Consider the following 17,324-nt stretch of genomic DNA (forward strand, 5'->3'; position numbering starts at 1 on the left):
ACAATTCCATTCACAGTTGCATCCAAAAGAATAAAATACCTAGGAATAAACCTAACCAAGGAAGTGAAAGACCTATACCCTGAAAACTACAAGACACTCATGAGAGAAATTAAAGAAGATACCAATAAATGGAAACACATCCTGTTCTCATGGATAGGAAGAATTAATACTGTCAAAATGGCCATCCTGCCTAAAGCAATCTATAGATTCAATGCAATTCCTATCAAAATACCAACAGCATTCCTCACCGAACTAGAGAAAATTGTTTTAAAATTCATATGGAACCACAAAAGACCCCGAATAGCCAAAGCAATCCTGAGAAGGAAGAATAAAGCTTGAGGGCATTACACTCCCCAACTTCAAGGTCTACTACAAAGCCACAGTAATCAGGACAATTTGGTACTGGCACAAGAACAGACCCATAGACCAATGGAACAGAATAGAGAGTCCTGATATAAACCCAACCATATATGGTCAATTAATATATGATAAAGGAGCCATGGATAGACAATGGGGAAATGACAGCCTCTTCAACAGCTGGTGTTGGCAAAACTGGACAGCTACATGCAAGAGAATGAAACTGGATTATTGTTTAACCCATACACAAAAGTAAACTCGAAATGGATTAAAGACTTGAATGTAAGTCATGAAACCATAAAACTCTCAGAAGACAACACAGGCAAACATCTCCTGAATATAAGCATGAGCAACTTCTTCCTGAACCCATCTCCTCGAGCAAGGGAAACAAAAGCAAAAATAAACTCATGGGACTACATCAAACTAAAAAGTTTCTGTATGGCAAAGGACACCATCAACAGAACAAAAAGGTATCCTACAGTACGGGAGAATATATTTGTAAATGACATATCCAACAAGGGGTTAACATCCAAAATATATAAAGAACTCACATGCCTCAACACCCAAAAAACAAATAACCAGATTAACAAGTGGGCAGAGGATATGAAGAGACAGTTCTCCAAAGAAGAAATTCAGATGGCCAACAGACACATGAAAAGATGCTCCACATCACTAATTATCAGGGAAATGCAAATTAAAACCATAGTGAGATATCAGCTCACACCAGTAAGGATGGCCATCGTTGAAAAGACTAAGAACAACAAATGCTGGCAAGGATGCAGAGAAAGGGGAACCGTCCTACACTGCTGGTGGGAATGTCAGCTAGTTCAACCATTGTGGAAAGCAATATGGTCTTTCCTCAAAAAACTAAAAATAGAAATACCATTTGACCTGGAAATTCCACTCCTTGGAACTTACCCAAAGAATACAACTTCTCAGATTCAAAAAGACATATGCACCCCTATGTTTATCACTGCACTTTTTTACAATAGCCAAGATATGGAAGCAACCTAAATGTCCATCAGTACATGAATGGATAAAGAGGATGTGGTACATATACACAATGGAATATCATTCAGCCATAAGAAGAAAACAAATCCTGCCATTTGCAACAACATCGATGGAGCTGGAGTACATTATGCTCAGTGAAATTAGCCAGGCGGAGAAAGACAAATGCCAAATGATTTCCCTCATTTGTGGAGAATAACAATGAAGCAAAACTGAAGGAACAAAACAGCAGCAGATTCAGTGACTCCAAGAATGAACTAGTGGTTACCAAAGGGAAGGGGTGTGGGAGGGCGGGTGGGGAGGGAGGGAGAAGGGGATTGAATATACCTGGTGTGGGGGATCACGGGGAGAACAGTGTAGCTCAGAGAAGATAAACAGGGACTCTGTGGCATCTTACTACACTGATGGACAGTGACTGAAATGGGGTATGGGTGGGGACTTGATAATATGGGTAAATGTAGTAACCAAATTGTTTTTTCATGTGAAACCTTCATAAGAGTGTATATCAATCATACCTTAATAAAAATCTTTAAAAAAATGTTGAAACAGTACAATCAGAGATTTGTATGGCAGGCATGAAAGGAGCAGTGCTCATTTAATATAACAAAGTACTTTCTACTTTTGAGGGCATAGGTACTATTAACTCCTCCCTAAATTATTTGTTGTGAGTCCAATAAAAACTTATTTAAAATGTAAGTACAATTATTCATAAAGCAGAACTTAAAAACTCACCAGAAGTACCAGTGCCTGAAGCATTTGAAAATCATTTCGAGCATATCAATAATTACCATTTATTCTATATTTGGTTTATATTAGTTTTAAAAAATCCATTCCACTCTCCTAATCCAGAGATTTTATTGAACTTTCTCTGTAGTATGAAGAAGAAATCTTTTTACAAATTTTCCTCTCTAGTAAGGAAAGGGATCACTCAATCCCAATCCTAGAGAAAAAAACTGTTTAATAAAAAAAGCAACATGGAATTTTAAATGAAAACTTAACAGGATTTGAAACTTGACTGTAAAGCAAATTAAAGTTACATAATTCAGTTTAACAATTCTAAAATTCAAGGTAATAAATATTTTATAACAAGTAATTTTCAATACTAGTGAACTAATATAAATTAGTTTAAAGGTCTTCTAAATATGTACAGGAGAAGAATTCCTAATAGTATATATTGTAAATGAAAAAAAAAAAGATGTCTCCTTTTATTCTCACTAAAACAGACTTTACTTCAATTTCCATAGTGGTGTCTTGGTTTCAGTTGACTCTATACCAATCTATTAGATTAAGAAAAACATCCACTTCACTGTGTCTTCATTCAGACATTATTTTAAAAACAGAACAGTACGAAAATGTGGAACTGGAACTTTGTTCATTATTTCTGGGAGTATAAAGAGGCATAACCACTTTGGAAAACAATTTGATAGTATCTACTGAAGCTGAATGTATGGATATTCTAGCATAGCAATTCTGATCCTACCTACACCCAAGAGAAATGAGCATGTACGCTGATCAAAAGACAAGTACAAAGTGTTCATAGTAGCCTTATTCACAATAGCCAAAATCTGGAGCACCTCAAATGGTTACTAATAGTAGAATAAATTAGTATCTTATATTTGCACAATAGAATGCTACACGGTAATAAAAAGAAGCAATTACTACTACACAAAACAGATAATACTGAGTGAGAGAAGCCACCTCCTCCCATCAAAAAAAAAAAAGCACAAACTTTATGATTCCACTCATATAAAGCTCGGGAACCAGCAAACCTAATCTATGATAATAGAAGCTGGAACAGTGATTTGCCTTTGCTCTAGGAAGAACTGACTGGGAGGAACAGGAGGGAGTCTTCTGGGGATCTGAGATGTGGTTATTTTTGCCTATACGTAACTAAAAATTCCAAAAGCTATGTATGTATATGTAACTTATGCCTCAATAAAAATATAAATAAAAGTTAGATATTCTTCCAGTTAATGAGACCTCTCCTGCTTTGACATCCTTTCTCACTTAGTCTCTATCACTTTACCCTATTCTGCACCTAGCTAATTCTGGTTCATTCATCAACAATAAGAATTAATGTAACAATATTAATGAAAACCACAATGCAGCAACAAATACCCATTTGTAGGAACACTTGTGATTGTAAGACACTACTTTAGATGCTTTACTTTCCTATCTTCAAAACAATGCCACAAAAAGAAAACCCAAATATGAGCTGTATTTTATATAATTGAGAAAAACTGAGGCTTACAGAAATTAAGTGACTCAACTAATGTCACAGCTGATTCAAATTTAGGTCTAAGTTAAAAATTCATGCTGTTTCTAGAATATCAGCGTGCCTCTCAAGACCAAAGGCTACCTCTTCTGGAGGTCCTGCTTTGATTGTGTAGGCAGTTAGCCGTCCCTTCTCTAAGATGTACAGCACTTCATACAAATCTCAATACTGTATTTATCACAATGTACTTCAATCATTTGTTTTCATGTCCAAGCTCCATGAATGACAGCGTTCCTGAAGAGTGTAATCCTTATTCATCCTTTCAAATACAAAAATTTCATACATTGGTCCAAAAATTAATAAAAATGGACTCCACTATTACCTGTAATGGTTTTTTAAATATGTGAACTACAGCACACCTTCAGAAAAATACATAAATGTATAATTTCATGTATGAATATCTGCATAACCACCAACCCAAATCAAGAAACAGAACTGTCAAAATCCTGTATGATCCTCCCCTAACCCCAGTGCCATTTTTGAACCACAATCTATTCTTCTCCTCAGAAGTAAACTATCTTGACTTTGGCAACCATTCTTCACCAGCATATCACAGCAGGCATTTCATTCATTTTCATAGCTACATCACTATTTATCCATCCATTGTTGATAGACATTTGAGCTGTTCCTAGTTTGTCCCTCTTATGGACAATAGTGCTACAAATTTACTTGTGGAAATGCATCATGGTAGACAAATATATCCATGAGTTTCTCTAGGGTTTAAATCTAAAAGCAGAATTCCTGCATTATAGTATAAGTGTCTTCAACTTTAAGGATATCAAATCATTACCAATTGTTTCTTACAGTAACAGGCTTTAAGTGTTCTCCTTTCTCCACATCCATGGTAACATAAACAATGACAAATTTTTCATATTTCTGCCAGTCTGTTGGGTGTGTGTTATCAATGAACTTTTAGATGGCATGTCCCTGATTACCAATGATGCTGAGCACTTTCACATATGTTAATTAGTCATTTTTATTTTCTCTTTGTGAAGAACCTCTTCAAAACCTTTGTGCATTTTTAAAAAACTATTTCTTACTGATTTATATAGGAATTCTTGATGTATTCCAGATACTAGGCCTTTGCCAGCTATATTCATTACAAATACCTCCCTATCCTATGCTTGTCTTTTATTTTCTGCATGATTTCTTTTGATGAACAGCTCTTAATTTTAATGTAGCCAGATTTAGCAATCTCATTCCTTAACAGATAGTGCCTTCTGGTCTTAAGACTTCCACATCTGTGGTCATAAAGGTATTTTCAAATAAAGTAGTAGTACATATAGTTTAGTCTCTCATACTAATCCACTGGACTATTACTCTTGAATGAATTAGCACTCTGTCCTTAATTTATAATCTGTTAACAGAATACATATGCTATCATCACTGATAAGGTATAAACCTTTTTATATACTTCAGTAATAAATGCGGTTCCTTAATGTTTAGATAAAGTTTTATGCTGTTTTGGTCTTGTTAAAATGAGATTATTTTATGTTTACATATTCACAAATGCAGATTTAATAGGTATTTATAAAAATACAGAATTGCTACACTAATAGTAACTATACAGCACACAGCCAATAATCAAGAAATTGTACAGGGAAAAAATCTCCAAAGTCAAAATATACTAAAAAGAAACCTATCTTGTGCACTAAAGCTTACACAGTCTATACATAATGTGCTTGAAGTTTATTTACCCCAATTTTTAGGTACTATTACACAGATTGGTCCAATAAGCATATCTAAAAGATATACCTGAGATTAAGGAAAGGGACAGACAAGCAGACATGAACTGAAGAACACCTGCACTATAGTATCACCATGAGCACACGGGCAGGGGTACCATTTTGTATTGTAGTTCATCATAAAGAAAAAGGCCAAACCAATATATTTCTTAAGGGAGAAGTGACCAAAAAACAAAAAAAACATTTCTTAGGAAAACTAAAGTGAAGAGAGGCTTGTGCTCCAAGTAGTAGGACAAATTTATCTTTAAATATCACTACTGTAGAACCTCTCTTTCTCTAATGATATCAATAAATGCATCTAAGATTTTTTTCAATACAATGAAATGGCTCAGAAGAAATATTTTTTACTTTTACCTTACTAAAACATAAAAAGCCACTCTTTGAAGTAGCTAATTCCATTCTACTTCTTAGCTGAAAAAATAAAACATATTTTAAAGAGCTTTTTATCACAGTTGGTTATAAAAATAACCATTGATTAAAGGGAATATGGAAATATCCCCATAAATATGATTTTCCCATTTCAAGAATTAGAAAACAAAGCTAACCATCCAGTTTTCCATTCAAACAAATCTATTTAGGATGACCTTCAATATACTCCTTGACAAAGCAGACTTACAATTCTGCCTTGAATAACTGAATTAAGTAAACCAAACTTTTAAAAAGTGGAGTTTTCTATTGTTTATTAGGGTCATGTGATTATTCTTTACTAGTATTCAGGAGTCTCCTCACATGAAGGTCAGCAAACATTCCGGCAAGCTTACTGGCTTAAAAATACAGAGACAAGTACAGAAATAGAACTAAGTCACATTGGATAATCAAACAGAGTATTTAATAACACTACAAAATTTTAGTATGTTGTATTTTCAAAGCTACTTCTGAACAAAGACAAATACTAAAGTTTACATCATTTTAAGAAAATAAGAAGCACGATAACAATGCTACACTAGGAAGACTAAATATGGGTATGAATGCTGTTTTAAGCTTACGCTTCTTAAGGCAACAGATCAGGGCTATGGGTTCCAATTGCTTTTGAAAACACAATTAGCAAAGAAAATGAAATCAGTTAATTTATAATAATTTATTTAATTGATTGGGAAACACATTCTATAAGGTGTTTTACTGTCTCAAAATAATGCCTGCTGGCATGAATATTCACAAAAAGCAAAAAATAAAGGTTAGTATGCAAATAGAAAAATTCAAATTGAATGAAAAATAAGTGTCAGAAAAATACATAAATGGTTAAAGTGAACACGTTTTTATCAGTATTTCTTTGTAATGGGTATTAAAATAAAATTTTTATCTTAAAAGAAAAATATAAACTTAAAAGAGAAGATATAATTATGTAGAAGTTTAAAATTTTGAAAAAATTATATTTAAAAATACATATCCAAATATTTGCCACAATAAATATCTTTCAAACAATAAAAGATCAATTTATATTTATATCTCATTGACCAGTTATTTAATGTTTAAATCATAGCTGTCAAACACAACTTCATTTAAAAAATACTACCTTAAAAATAACATTTTCTTAGGAAAGCTAACTGTACACAAACACATCTAACAACAATAAGGAAGGCATTTCAGAAAGTATACTTAGGTGGAAAACTTCACTTCAGTCAAGTCTGGCTATTACAGCTTCAAAGAAACACCAATTTTCTGCAGAAAATTGCCAAACAAATGTCAATATTAAGTATTTCGGTTTCACTTGCAGAAACCTCAGAACAATTAGTCTATACAATTTCATATTCATCTCAAGTTCAGAAAAGGCTTTAATTATGCCAAAAGGTCATAATATTTATTTCTATAATTAAAGCAAAAATTCATGCTATAAGCACTCAAGACAGTACTATTAACTGAATCATTAATTCTCAAGTTTAAGCTTAAGAGACTGTAAGAGGAAATACGGAAAAGCCAAGCCATATACAGCAGTAGTTACTAAAACCTAACCTTTCACTACCGAATTTTGTTTAAACAAAGGTAGTTTTAAGACATTAAAATATCTAGTTTATTTTCATGAGAAGTCTGAAAGAAATTAAGAGAAGGATGCAAGATCAAATAAACAAACCTGGCAACGAAGGAGAAAGTTCATTGTATCCGCCAAACGAAGCATTCCTGACAAGCGTTCGGCCATCAATTCGTGGAGGAAATAACACAGGCGAAAACGCAGTACAGGAAGAAAATCTACGCTGTCGTGAGCTCGCTTCCTTCATGGCTTAGAAGGTCTGTGTCATGTCTACGCTCACCCAGAAAGCTAATCTGATCCAAATGGCAATGACAGGCTTTTCTCTCACATACAAATGTAGTAAAGCCCATGAGCACAAACAAAGGACACATACATTTATTTAACAGCAAAGGAGAAGGATCAGAAACTGTCAAATCAGCAATGAACAGAAAAGACATTAAGCCACGCTGCTGGCTTAATGGGACTTGTTAAAAAATGAACTGATAAACAAGAAACGCTATTCCACTGCTTTGCTTTTTTATCAAACCAGTAATGCTCTGAACTTAATTGCTGCTTTAGTAAAACAAAGATCAATACTTAAGTGAATCAGGATGAAGTAATAAAATCAGTTTCTCCTCTTTTCTTAAACATGCAGCCCTTTTTTCATATCCATTATGTTTTTGTAATAACTGCCACACTTCCTACCTCTTCCCATTCTTTCCTTTTTGGTTTTTGCTTACTTCAAAAATGGATATAAACATAACACTTCATCTTTCCTGAAGCTTCTAGATTTATTATCTAATCTACTGCTTGACTCATCCATTATTAAGAATTCATAAGGAAGGATATTCTTTCAAGTATAAATTTGATAGATTCCAACAGCTAAAGTAGAGAATAAACATTAAAGTTTACGTCTAGCAGGGATATATGAGTCACCAGGACAGTGTTAATACAAACCAATCAATAGGGAAAATTGAAGACAGCCATAATAATGCCGTATGCCCCACTGCACGTTCCCCTGAAACAAATATGAACTGCTATAGCTCCCCTTCATACACTTCAACTTTTCAAAATATATAATCTACCAATGAGTATTTTCCACTTAAAATTCTATTTTAAAAAATGCAACCTTGTTATCACAGTGACATACGGAAATATCTTTCTTAACTATGTTAAAACTAAGAGACTGGTATGATCACACATCATTAAATCTAACAGGACAGTCCCTATAGCCAGAATAATACTCATCTCTTTATAACTAATCTTTAAAATTCTAAGGAATTATTTTTTAGTCATAGTAAAATCCATTTACCTTCCTCTACATTTAATTAAAAAGCTCTAGTCAATTACTTTCTCCATACAATATATCCTAGATTGATTTTTCTGATCACAATTCTTACTTTCAACCTAGAAATACACCCACTGAGCTGGACAACTAATTCAGTTACAACCGACTTAGTGGTTCATGTTTATAGGTACCTTACTATAAGATCTTGGTTTCCTTTTTCATTATATATGCACTTCAAGGCTGGTTCTCCACTCATATACAGTAGTATCCCATATAACCTAAAACTGTTTTTCTTTACTACAAAGGACCCTTTAAAAAAAACCCTTGATATCCTATACATACTATATTCTTACTTTGGCAAATGTATTTCAAAATCAATTAGTTGCAAAAAAAGTTTGTGCTTGATACCCAGCACTACAACAGGTATTTTTCCTCTGCTTTTCTCCATGTCATGAAATATAAATTACCATTAATTACAGACATTAGAGAAATATTAATTAATTCATGCAATGGTGCTTGCCTCTCAAGGCATAGAGAACATTAATATCACAAAAGGCATTATAGTGTAATGGTTAAGCAGGCTTGGAAATTAAACTGACTAGCTCAAATCCTAGCTGGATGCAGTTGAGCAGCTCATTTCTCTCAGTCTATGGTTCCTCATTTATAAAATGCATGTAGTATTATCTATATTATGGGACTGTTTTAAGGATCAAATTGGATAATAAATGTAAAATCTAGAAAGGTCCATGGTTAAAATGGCAGAATGAAGACAATGATCTAATGTATTCCCTCTTAAAATTCAACTAAAATTTCAGGAAAGTATTTTTAGAAAAACATAGATGTATATGGGTATGTATCCCAGAAGTATGTATCCCAGGACATATAAACAATATAAATTTGACAATGCAAAGCATGAGATGAACATGTCATCACTGTCTTACAGACCCAAGAGAGCTGCATCCAAACCAGCAGTAGTAAAAATGGTGAGCCAACCTTACTCATACCACAGGATCCTTCAGCAGAGAATTCACAGCACCAAGTTCCTCCAGATCAGGAGTCAGATAAGTTACTAATATCAACAATAATACTGGAATCAGGACAAAAACAGAAGCAATGCCCTCAAAACTGGAAGGAAAATGACTGCCAACTTGGAATTCCACACATGGCCAAACTATGTAATAAGTACATATTATGGTGAGATTTTTAAGACAGGCAAGGGCTCAAAAGTTTATACTCCATGCATGTTTTTAAATAATTTACTAGAGTAGGCCTTCTCACCTGGGGTTCTACAATAGAATTAGGCCTAATACACCAAAACATCCACTTTTCAAAATGAATTAAGTTTTTCTCTCATGTATCTATAATGTATCTAACCATACACCATGCTCTTGGGAGAACTAAGAAAATATCCACTGAAATTATTTTCTGTATGCCTTACTTCCCCCCCAGGGTCCCACACTGGAGAAAGGCTGTACTAGAATACATACCCCACTGAGAAGTGATAGCAAAAAAGTCACTGTCTTTCACAAAGCAAGTTTTTCATTAAGTGTTCTATTTTTCTACCTATTCCTGGTAGGACATGGTCAACTAAAAGGTGAGAAATACCTTTCCTGACTGTGTCCAGTACCTAATCACAAGCTATGATGAACCCTATGTTTCTCAGGATCACTAATGATCTTTGCCCAGTGATTTCCCCAGAAGAAACTCCTGTTAAACTCTCAAAAAAATCAAAGCCAAACTATAATCCAGAGACTCTGTTGAGCTTCTTTTCTCCTGGGAAGCACTGCCAAATAGTGGCAATACTGCCCTTTCCTTACCCAACTAGGTTTGTGCTTACTACTCAGTCTTTCAAGATAAATTCCAAATTGTTTAGATATGCACACATAACAGTAACACTATTTGAGGAAAAAAAGGGGCAAGAAAATTCACACAAAGGCGAGGGTAGTGATTACGTAGGGTATGCAAAGGGCAAAATGGGGAAGAGATGGGATCAGAAGAGACTGAAGACTTCTAAAATCCTGGCAATGATCTCTTCTAAACCTGGGGCACTAGCTACATATGTTATCCGTTTTATTATTATTCTATAAAATGCCAATATATTTTATGTGTAATTCAACATGCACAAAACATTTCACAATACACACACAATTTTTTTCTTACAGATTAAATTCTTAGATTACTGCTTGGTACTTGGAAAACACTCAACAAAAATAAGTTATTATGTTCAGGTTCTTAATTCAATAGTTCAGAGAAGTGAGACAGATAATAACAAATTATTAATTAATATGATATAATTAGCAGTATTTACTTTCTCATCCCTATTTAACCATCTATTACCACTGTATCCTTTCTTTGCACTCGCTTGAGTAATACTAACTCTCTTCAGTTATCTATACCTCTTCTTCCCTCAGCTGTGATCACTGGCATCTAATCATCTCTAAAATTAAACAAGAACTCCATATTTCCTACCTCATTTGAATCGTGGTTAAATAAATGTGGTATACCAATGTTTATACAAACTTCACAGAAAAGCTCTCATTAACATTCTTTATGTTAAAGATTTTTAAATACTTGGTAGACTCAAAATACTTGATGAAAATACTTGGTAAACTGAAAGAGCAGAACTTCAATTAGAATCAGTAGAAACACCACCAGGAGCTAAAATTTCTGGGTCCTAGATCTGGTTCAATTAATAACTACCACCTGCCATGCCTACGCATCATGTAATTGTGGAGAAAAATATAAAAATACATATGTATATTTAATGTTTAGATCAATATGAGTTGTTTTGTAAATGTAAGACAGTAATAAAACTTATATATTTTAAGTCTATAATCTAGCCTAATTCAGAGAAAACCATTATATTACAATGACCTTCAGACAGGATATAACAAACTGCTAGACATTAATTTTACAAGGGAAACATACTCGCTTCTTCAATAATGAAGAAAACCACTTTTAAAAGAGAAATCTTTAAAGGCAACTGCCTTTTTAAAAATTCAAATCTGGATTTGTTGCTCTGAAGAACCAAAGATCTATTATTAAAACATTTTATTTTATGTATCTATTCTGATTTCAATTTAATTTCAAAATTACTTATAATCACTACAGATTTTACATTAATTTTAAAGTAGGACTAAGGATCAAACTATAGTCAAAGTCTGCTTAAACTCTTTTAAATACCTACAGCATAATCACATTTATTACTATGCAACGCTGGTTAGATTCAATTACAGTGAAGTTTATAGCAAAGAAAAATACTCTTAAGACATACCTGGGTTAACAATTTGATCTACCATTTCTCCCACTTAACAATAGATTATCTATGTATGAAAACAAGTAAAAATTACAAAAAAGAACACTTCAAGATTATCAAAATAGTTTTGAAAGTTATGTAAGGCATTTACTAGAAACAGATATTGACCTATACATAAACATACTTACTTAAAAATGGTTTTCAAACCTTAAGTCACCACTCATTGGTAAGTAGAAAATCAATTTAGAAGGTAACATAAGATTTTAAAAAGTGAAGTAGAATAAGTCAGGATAGGAAATGTTAGAAAGCATTATATTCTGACATTAAAGGCAAGTTGTTTGTTCCTAAAAATAATTTCTTTTACGTTTATATAAAATACTAATATAACATTTTAGGTAGTGACAGAAATGCATTTCTTACATGGGTCATGGACAAAATTGGAAAACACTGATGTAAACAACATTTCTTTTGAAACTCCCTAACATTAAAAAGAACTAATTATAAAGTGTTATTACTGCTTTGTCACTGAAGAAACCAACTACATATATTGTCTCTGGTCTAGTGGCTCTTTCCATATGGCAGACATCTGAGTAGAGGCAAAAGCCTCAGAAAACCACAATAAAAAGATGTCCCAGATATTTCTGCTATATGCCCCCCAAATGCCCAGCCTTCACTCCTTTTACTATGGAGCCAAAAGATAAGGATTGCAGACTGTATCTCACTATAATATTTGAACTCTAATTTAGAGTTTTCTGGACAAATTCCAGATCATCTATATTTAAAAAACAGATGAATTCCAAACATAGCTGGTATTTTGAAATACTGTAATATGGTAGTTGGAAAATCTATTTAAATTCTATAAAGTTCCATATGAGCACTTATGATAAAATACATTGGTTTAAATTAGGATGAAAGTATTGTAAGAGCCATATGCCTTATCTTTAATTCCAAAATAATAAATCTAGGCTTTAAGAAATTTAAAAATCCTTAAAGCAGCACAAGAATTAGAAAAAGATATACTTAAAACAAAAAATCAGCCAACAAGAATTTAAGAAAATACTATGTTCAAACATGAAGAGAACCACTATTCTATAAAATGAACTAAATAACTGAAGATAGTACTACACAAATACAGGAGTAAGTTTCTTTACAGAATGTGCAATTTAAATAAGAATATAGTTTACATGTTGGAGGAGCTCAGGCTTAGCACAGAAGTCTATTAATAAGCTTTCAAAGGACATTTAAGTTGAGATGGACCTTTGATTTAAATAGAAAACACAACAATAAAGCTGTCAACTTCCATAATCGAATAGAGCAAACAAATTTCTTAGCTGTCATTAGTAAAAGTTCATTGATTACAATATGGCTTGAAAATTATACAAAGCAATCTTATTCTACATTTTCTCAGAAAATAACTCTGTAGCTGCCCAGCATTAAATATATTCTCAACATAAAGCACAAGCAAATGTACATACATAGTTTAAAGGACAGCTTATGATAATTTTAGACTGGATAGCATTCTTGTCTATATAGCCATATTCACTTCAGTAAGTGAAGATAGTACTTCCCTTTGGATAAAAAATTCGCTGTAATTATATGTCTATACTGTATAACTATTCATTCAATATAAATTTAGTGAGCACATACTATACATTAGGAATTAAGTATAAGCTATGAACATAATAGTCCCTAGCGTCTATTTCTTATTGAACATGTGTGAATGCATATGTTCATTAAAAGTTGAATGAAACTCAGAGTCTACTCCCACAAAGTAAATGTTAAATGAGGTGCTTAAGTTTATAAGACTGTTCACAAAAATCTGTGTAATGAAAATGTAATAACAGTACTTATGAATATAACCATCCTAATACTACTCATAATTATATAGTAATTATTATGCTTTCAAAAGTATTTTCATGTATGTTCTCCATAGATTCAAACACTATGACATATAAAAGGAGGAGTATCCTGATTTTATAGATAAGGTAATCAGGCTCTGAGAGACATATGCCTGTGGTCACACAGTAAATGAGCAAGAGAGCCCAGATCAGAATTTAGCCGTGGGAGTCATGGTTTCTCATTCTCTTTTCCCTAAGTCTGCCAATACGGATGCCAGCATCAAGCAGTTTTGTGGTAAGGTGAGACTCACAGATAAGGGATAAAAATGATGGTCCCAGGCAATAACAATAGGATCTGTGGTAGGAAGAGAAAAAATGAGGGACAGTGAAGAAGAAAGGGGAGCCTATAGGACAAAGGCTATTCAAACGGATCAACCATTATATATGAAGATAATTTGTAAATCAGAGATTCAAATCAAAACTTACAAAAAATCTATGTTACAAGAATTCTTCCACTACAAAGCTGTGCAAATATCATGTACAAAAAAGCTATTACTGTTTCCTTTTGTATAACTAAGTTCCTACAATATAACTGATAAAGAAAATCCCACTCCCCACTATACATATTTAAATCTTAGTGCTCCAAAGTAATTAGTCTTCAGCCTTTCTTGCAAAGTACAGGAACCCTGTTATAAGACACTATTGTTTGCTCTACAGTGCCAACCATGGATATACAGAACTCTTCATTCCCTCTCCTGACCAATGTTAAAATATTGGTGCCAATACATGCATCTTTTTTTAAGGTATCATTGATATACACTCTTATGAAGGTTTCACAAGAAAAACAATGTGGTTATTATATTCACCCTTATCAAATCCCCCCCACACCCCACTGCAGTCACTGTCCATCAGTGTGGTAAGACGCCAGAGTCCCTGTTTGTCTTCTCTGAGCTACACTGTCTTCCCCGTGATCCCACATAAACCATGTGCACAAATCATGATACCTCCCAATCACCTTATCCCTACCTCCCCACCCACCCTCCCCCATCCCTCCCCCTTCATAACCACTAGTCCCTTCTTGGAGTCTGTGAGTCTGCTGCTATTTTGTTCCTTCAGTTTTGCATCGTTGTTATACTCCACAAATGAGAGATACCATTTGGTATTTGTTGTTCTCCACCTGACTTATTTCACTAAGCATAATACCCTCTAGCTCCACCCATGTTGTTGCAAAAGATACGATTTGTTTCTTTCCTATGGCTGAATAGTATTCCATTGTGTCTATGTACCACTTTTTCTTTATCCATTCATCTACTGATGGACACTTAGGTTGCTTCCTTATCTTGGCTATTGTAAATAGTGCTGCAATAAACATAGGGGTACATATATCTTTTTTGAATCTGAGAAATTGTTTCCCACAAGTAAATTCCTAGGACTGGAATTCCTGGGTCAAATGGTATTTCTATTCTTAATTTTCTGAGGAACCTCCATATTGCTTTCCACAATGGTTGAACTAGTTCACATTCCCACCATCAGTGTAGGAGAGACCCCCTTTCTCCGCATCCTCACCAGCATTTGTTGTTCCTAGTCTTTTCTATGTTGGCCATCCTAACTGGTGTGAGGTGATACCTCATTGTGGTTTTAATTTGCATTTCCCTGATAATTAGTGATGTGGAGCATCTTTTCATGTGCCTCTTGGCCACCTGAATTTCTAATTTGAAGAAGTGTCTGTTCATATCCTCTGCCCATTTTTTAATCAAGTTATTTGCTTTTTGGGTGTTGAGGTGTGTGAGTTCTTTATATATTTTGGGTGTTAACCCCTTGTCAGATATGTGATTTACAAATATATTCTGTAGGATGCCTTTTTGTTCTGCTGATGGTGTCCTTTGCTGTACAGAAGCTTTTTAGCATCATGTAGTCCCATTAGTTCATTTTTTACTTTGTTTCCCTTGATCAAGGAGATGCATTCAAAAAAGTTGCTCATGTTTATATTCAAGAGATTTTTGCCTATGTTTTCTTCCAAGAGTTTTATGGTTTCATGATTTACATTTAGGTCTTTGATCGATTTTGAGTTTACTTTTGTGTATGAAGTTAGACAATAATCCAGTTTCATTCTCTTGCATGTAGCTGTCCAAATTTTCCAACACCAGTTGTTGAAGTGTCATTTCTCCATTGTATGTCCATGGCTCCTTTATCATATATTGATTGACCATATATATTAGGTTTATATCAGGGTTCTCTAGTCTGTTCCATTGCTCTATGGTGTCTGTTCTTGTACCAGTACCAAATTGTCTTCATTACCATGGCTTTGTAGTAGAGCTCTGTTGTCAGGTCAGGAGTCCCGGATGGTGATCACGATGTACCCCCAAAAGCAGGCACCAGAGATGAGGCTCATGGTGCAGATCGAATTTATTGAGGTGGGGTTAAAGCTTATATAGTGGGCTCCTTCCTCACTCTTGGAACTACACTATTCAGGCAGCCTCCAATCACAGTGGCACTAGCTATCCGCACTATGGGGTAGTAGGGTAGGAGAGGGCAGGTCTCCGTGCTCAGAGTTTGTCTTCCGGGTACACAGTGTGCTGTGACCTATTCCAGTGAGGTGGGTTTTCCCAACCAGTGGGCCTTAGGGCCAGGGAGCTCAGTAGTCCTGGTCTCTACCCATGCCAGGTCTCACTGGTACCTTCATCGTTTTGGTCTGGGTATGGCTCTGTTCTCAGGCGCACATGAGGAAGGCTACAAAGGCAGCTGCTGCTCATTGTCTACCCACAGAGCTTGAAGTCAGGGAGCGTAATTCGCTCTGCTTTATTCTCCCTTCTCAGGATTGCTTTATCTATTTGGGGTCTTTTGTGGTTCCATATGAATTTTAGAACTATTTGCTCTAGTTTGTTGAAGAATGCTATTGCTGTTTTTATAGGGATTGCATTGAATCTGAAGATTGCTTTAGGCAGGATGGCCATTTTGACAATATTAATTCTTCCTATCCATGAATACAGGATATGTTTCCATTTATTGGTATCTTCTTTAATTTCTCCCATAAGTGTCTTGTAGTTTTCAGTTTATAGGTCTTTCACTTCCTTGGTTAAGTTTATTTTTAGGTATTTTATTCTTTCTGATGCAATTGTGAGTGGAATTATTTTCCTGATTTCGCTTTTTGGTAGTTCATCGTTAGTGTATAGGAATGCAACAGATTTCTGTGTATTAATTTTGTATCCTGCAACTTTGCTGAATTCAGATATTAAATCTAATAGATTTTTTAGGGTTTTTTAAATGTACAATACCATGTCATCTGCAAACAGGGACAGTTTAACTTTTTCCTTGCCAATCTGGATGCCTTTTCTTTCTTTGTGTTGTCTGACTGCTGTGGAAAGGACCTCCAGAACTATGTTGAATAACAGTGGGGAGAGTGGGCATCCTTGTCTTGTTCTCAATCTTAAAGAAAAAGCTTTCAGTTTCTCACTGTTAAGTATGATGTTGGCAGTGGGTTTGTTATATATGGCCTTTATTATGTTGAGGTGCTTGTCCTCTATACCCATTTTGTTGAGAGTTTTTACCATGAATGGATGTTGAATTTTGTCGAATGCTTTTTCAGCATCTATGGAGATGATTATGTGGTTT

General features: G+C 34.3%; 1 protein-coding gene across 4 annotated transcripts in view; it reads right to left on the minus strand.

Annotated features, from left to right (window-relative positions):
* OSBPL8 (oxysterol binding protein like 8) overlaps positions 1-17,324 on the minus strand; it is a 182,466-nt gene that overhangs the window by 52,243 nt on the left and 112,899 nt on the right. Inside the window, exon 1 of one of the 4 annotated variants that reach the window (XM_036878607.2) lies at positions 7,454-7,734. The exons of the other annotated variants lie outside the window; for them this stretch is intronic. Coding sequence (XP_036734502.2) covers positions 7,454-7,598 — 145 coding nt within the window. The 5' untranslated portion in view covers positions 7,599-7,734. Of the gene's footprint in view, positions 1-7,453; positions 7,735-17,324 lie in introns of those variants that run through there. 4 annotated transcript variants of the gene reach the window in all.

The sequence above is a fragment of the Manis pentadactyla genome, chromosome 10, assembly GCF_030020395.1.
Source record: "Manis pentadactyla isolate mManPen7 chromosome 10, mManPen7.hap1, whole genome shotgun sequence".
Taxonomy (NCBI): Eukaryota; Metazoa; Chordata; class Mammalia; order Pholidota; family Manidae; genus Manis; species Manis pentadactyla.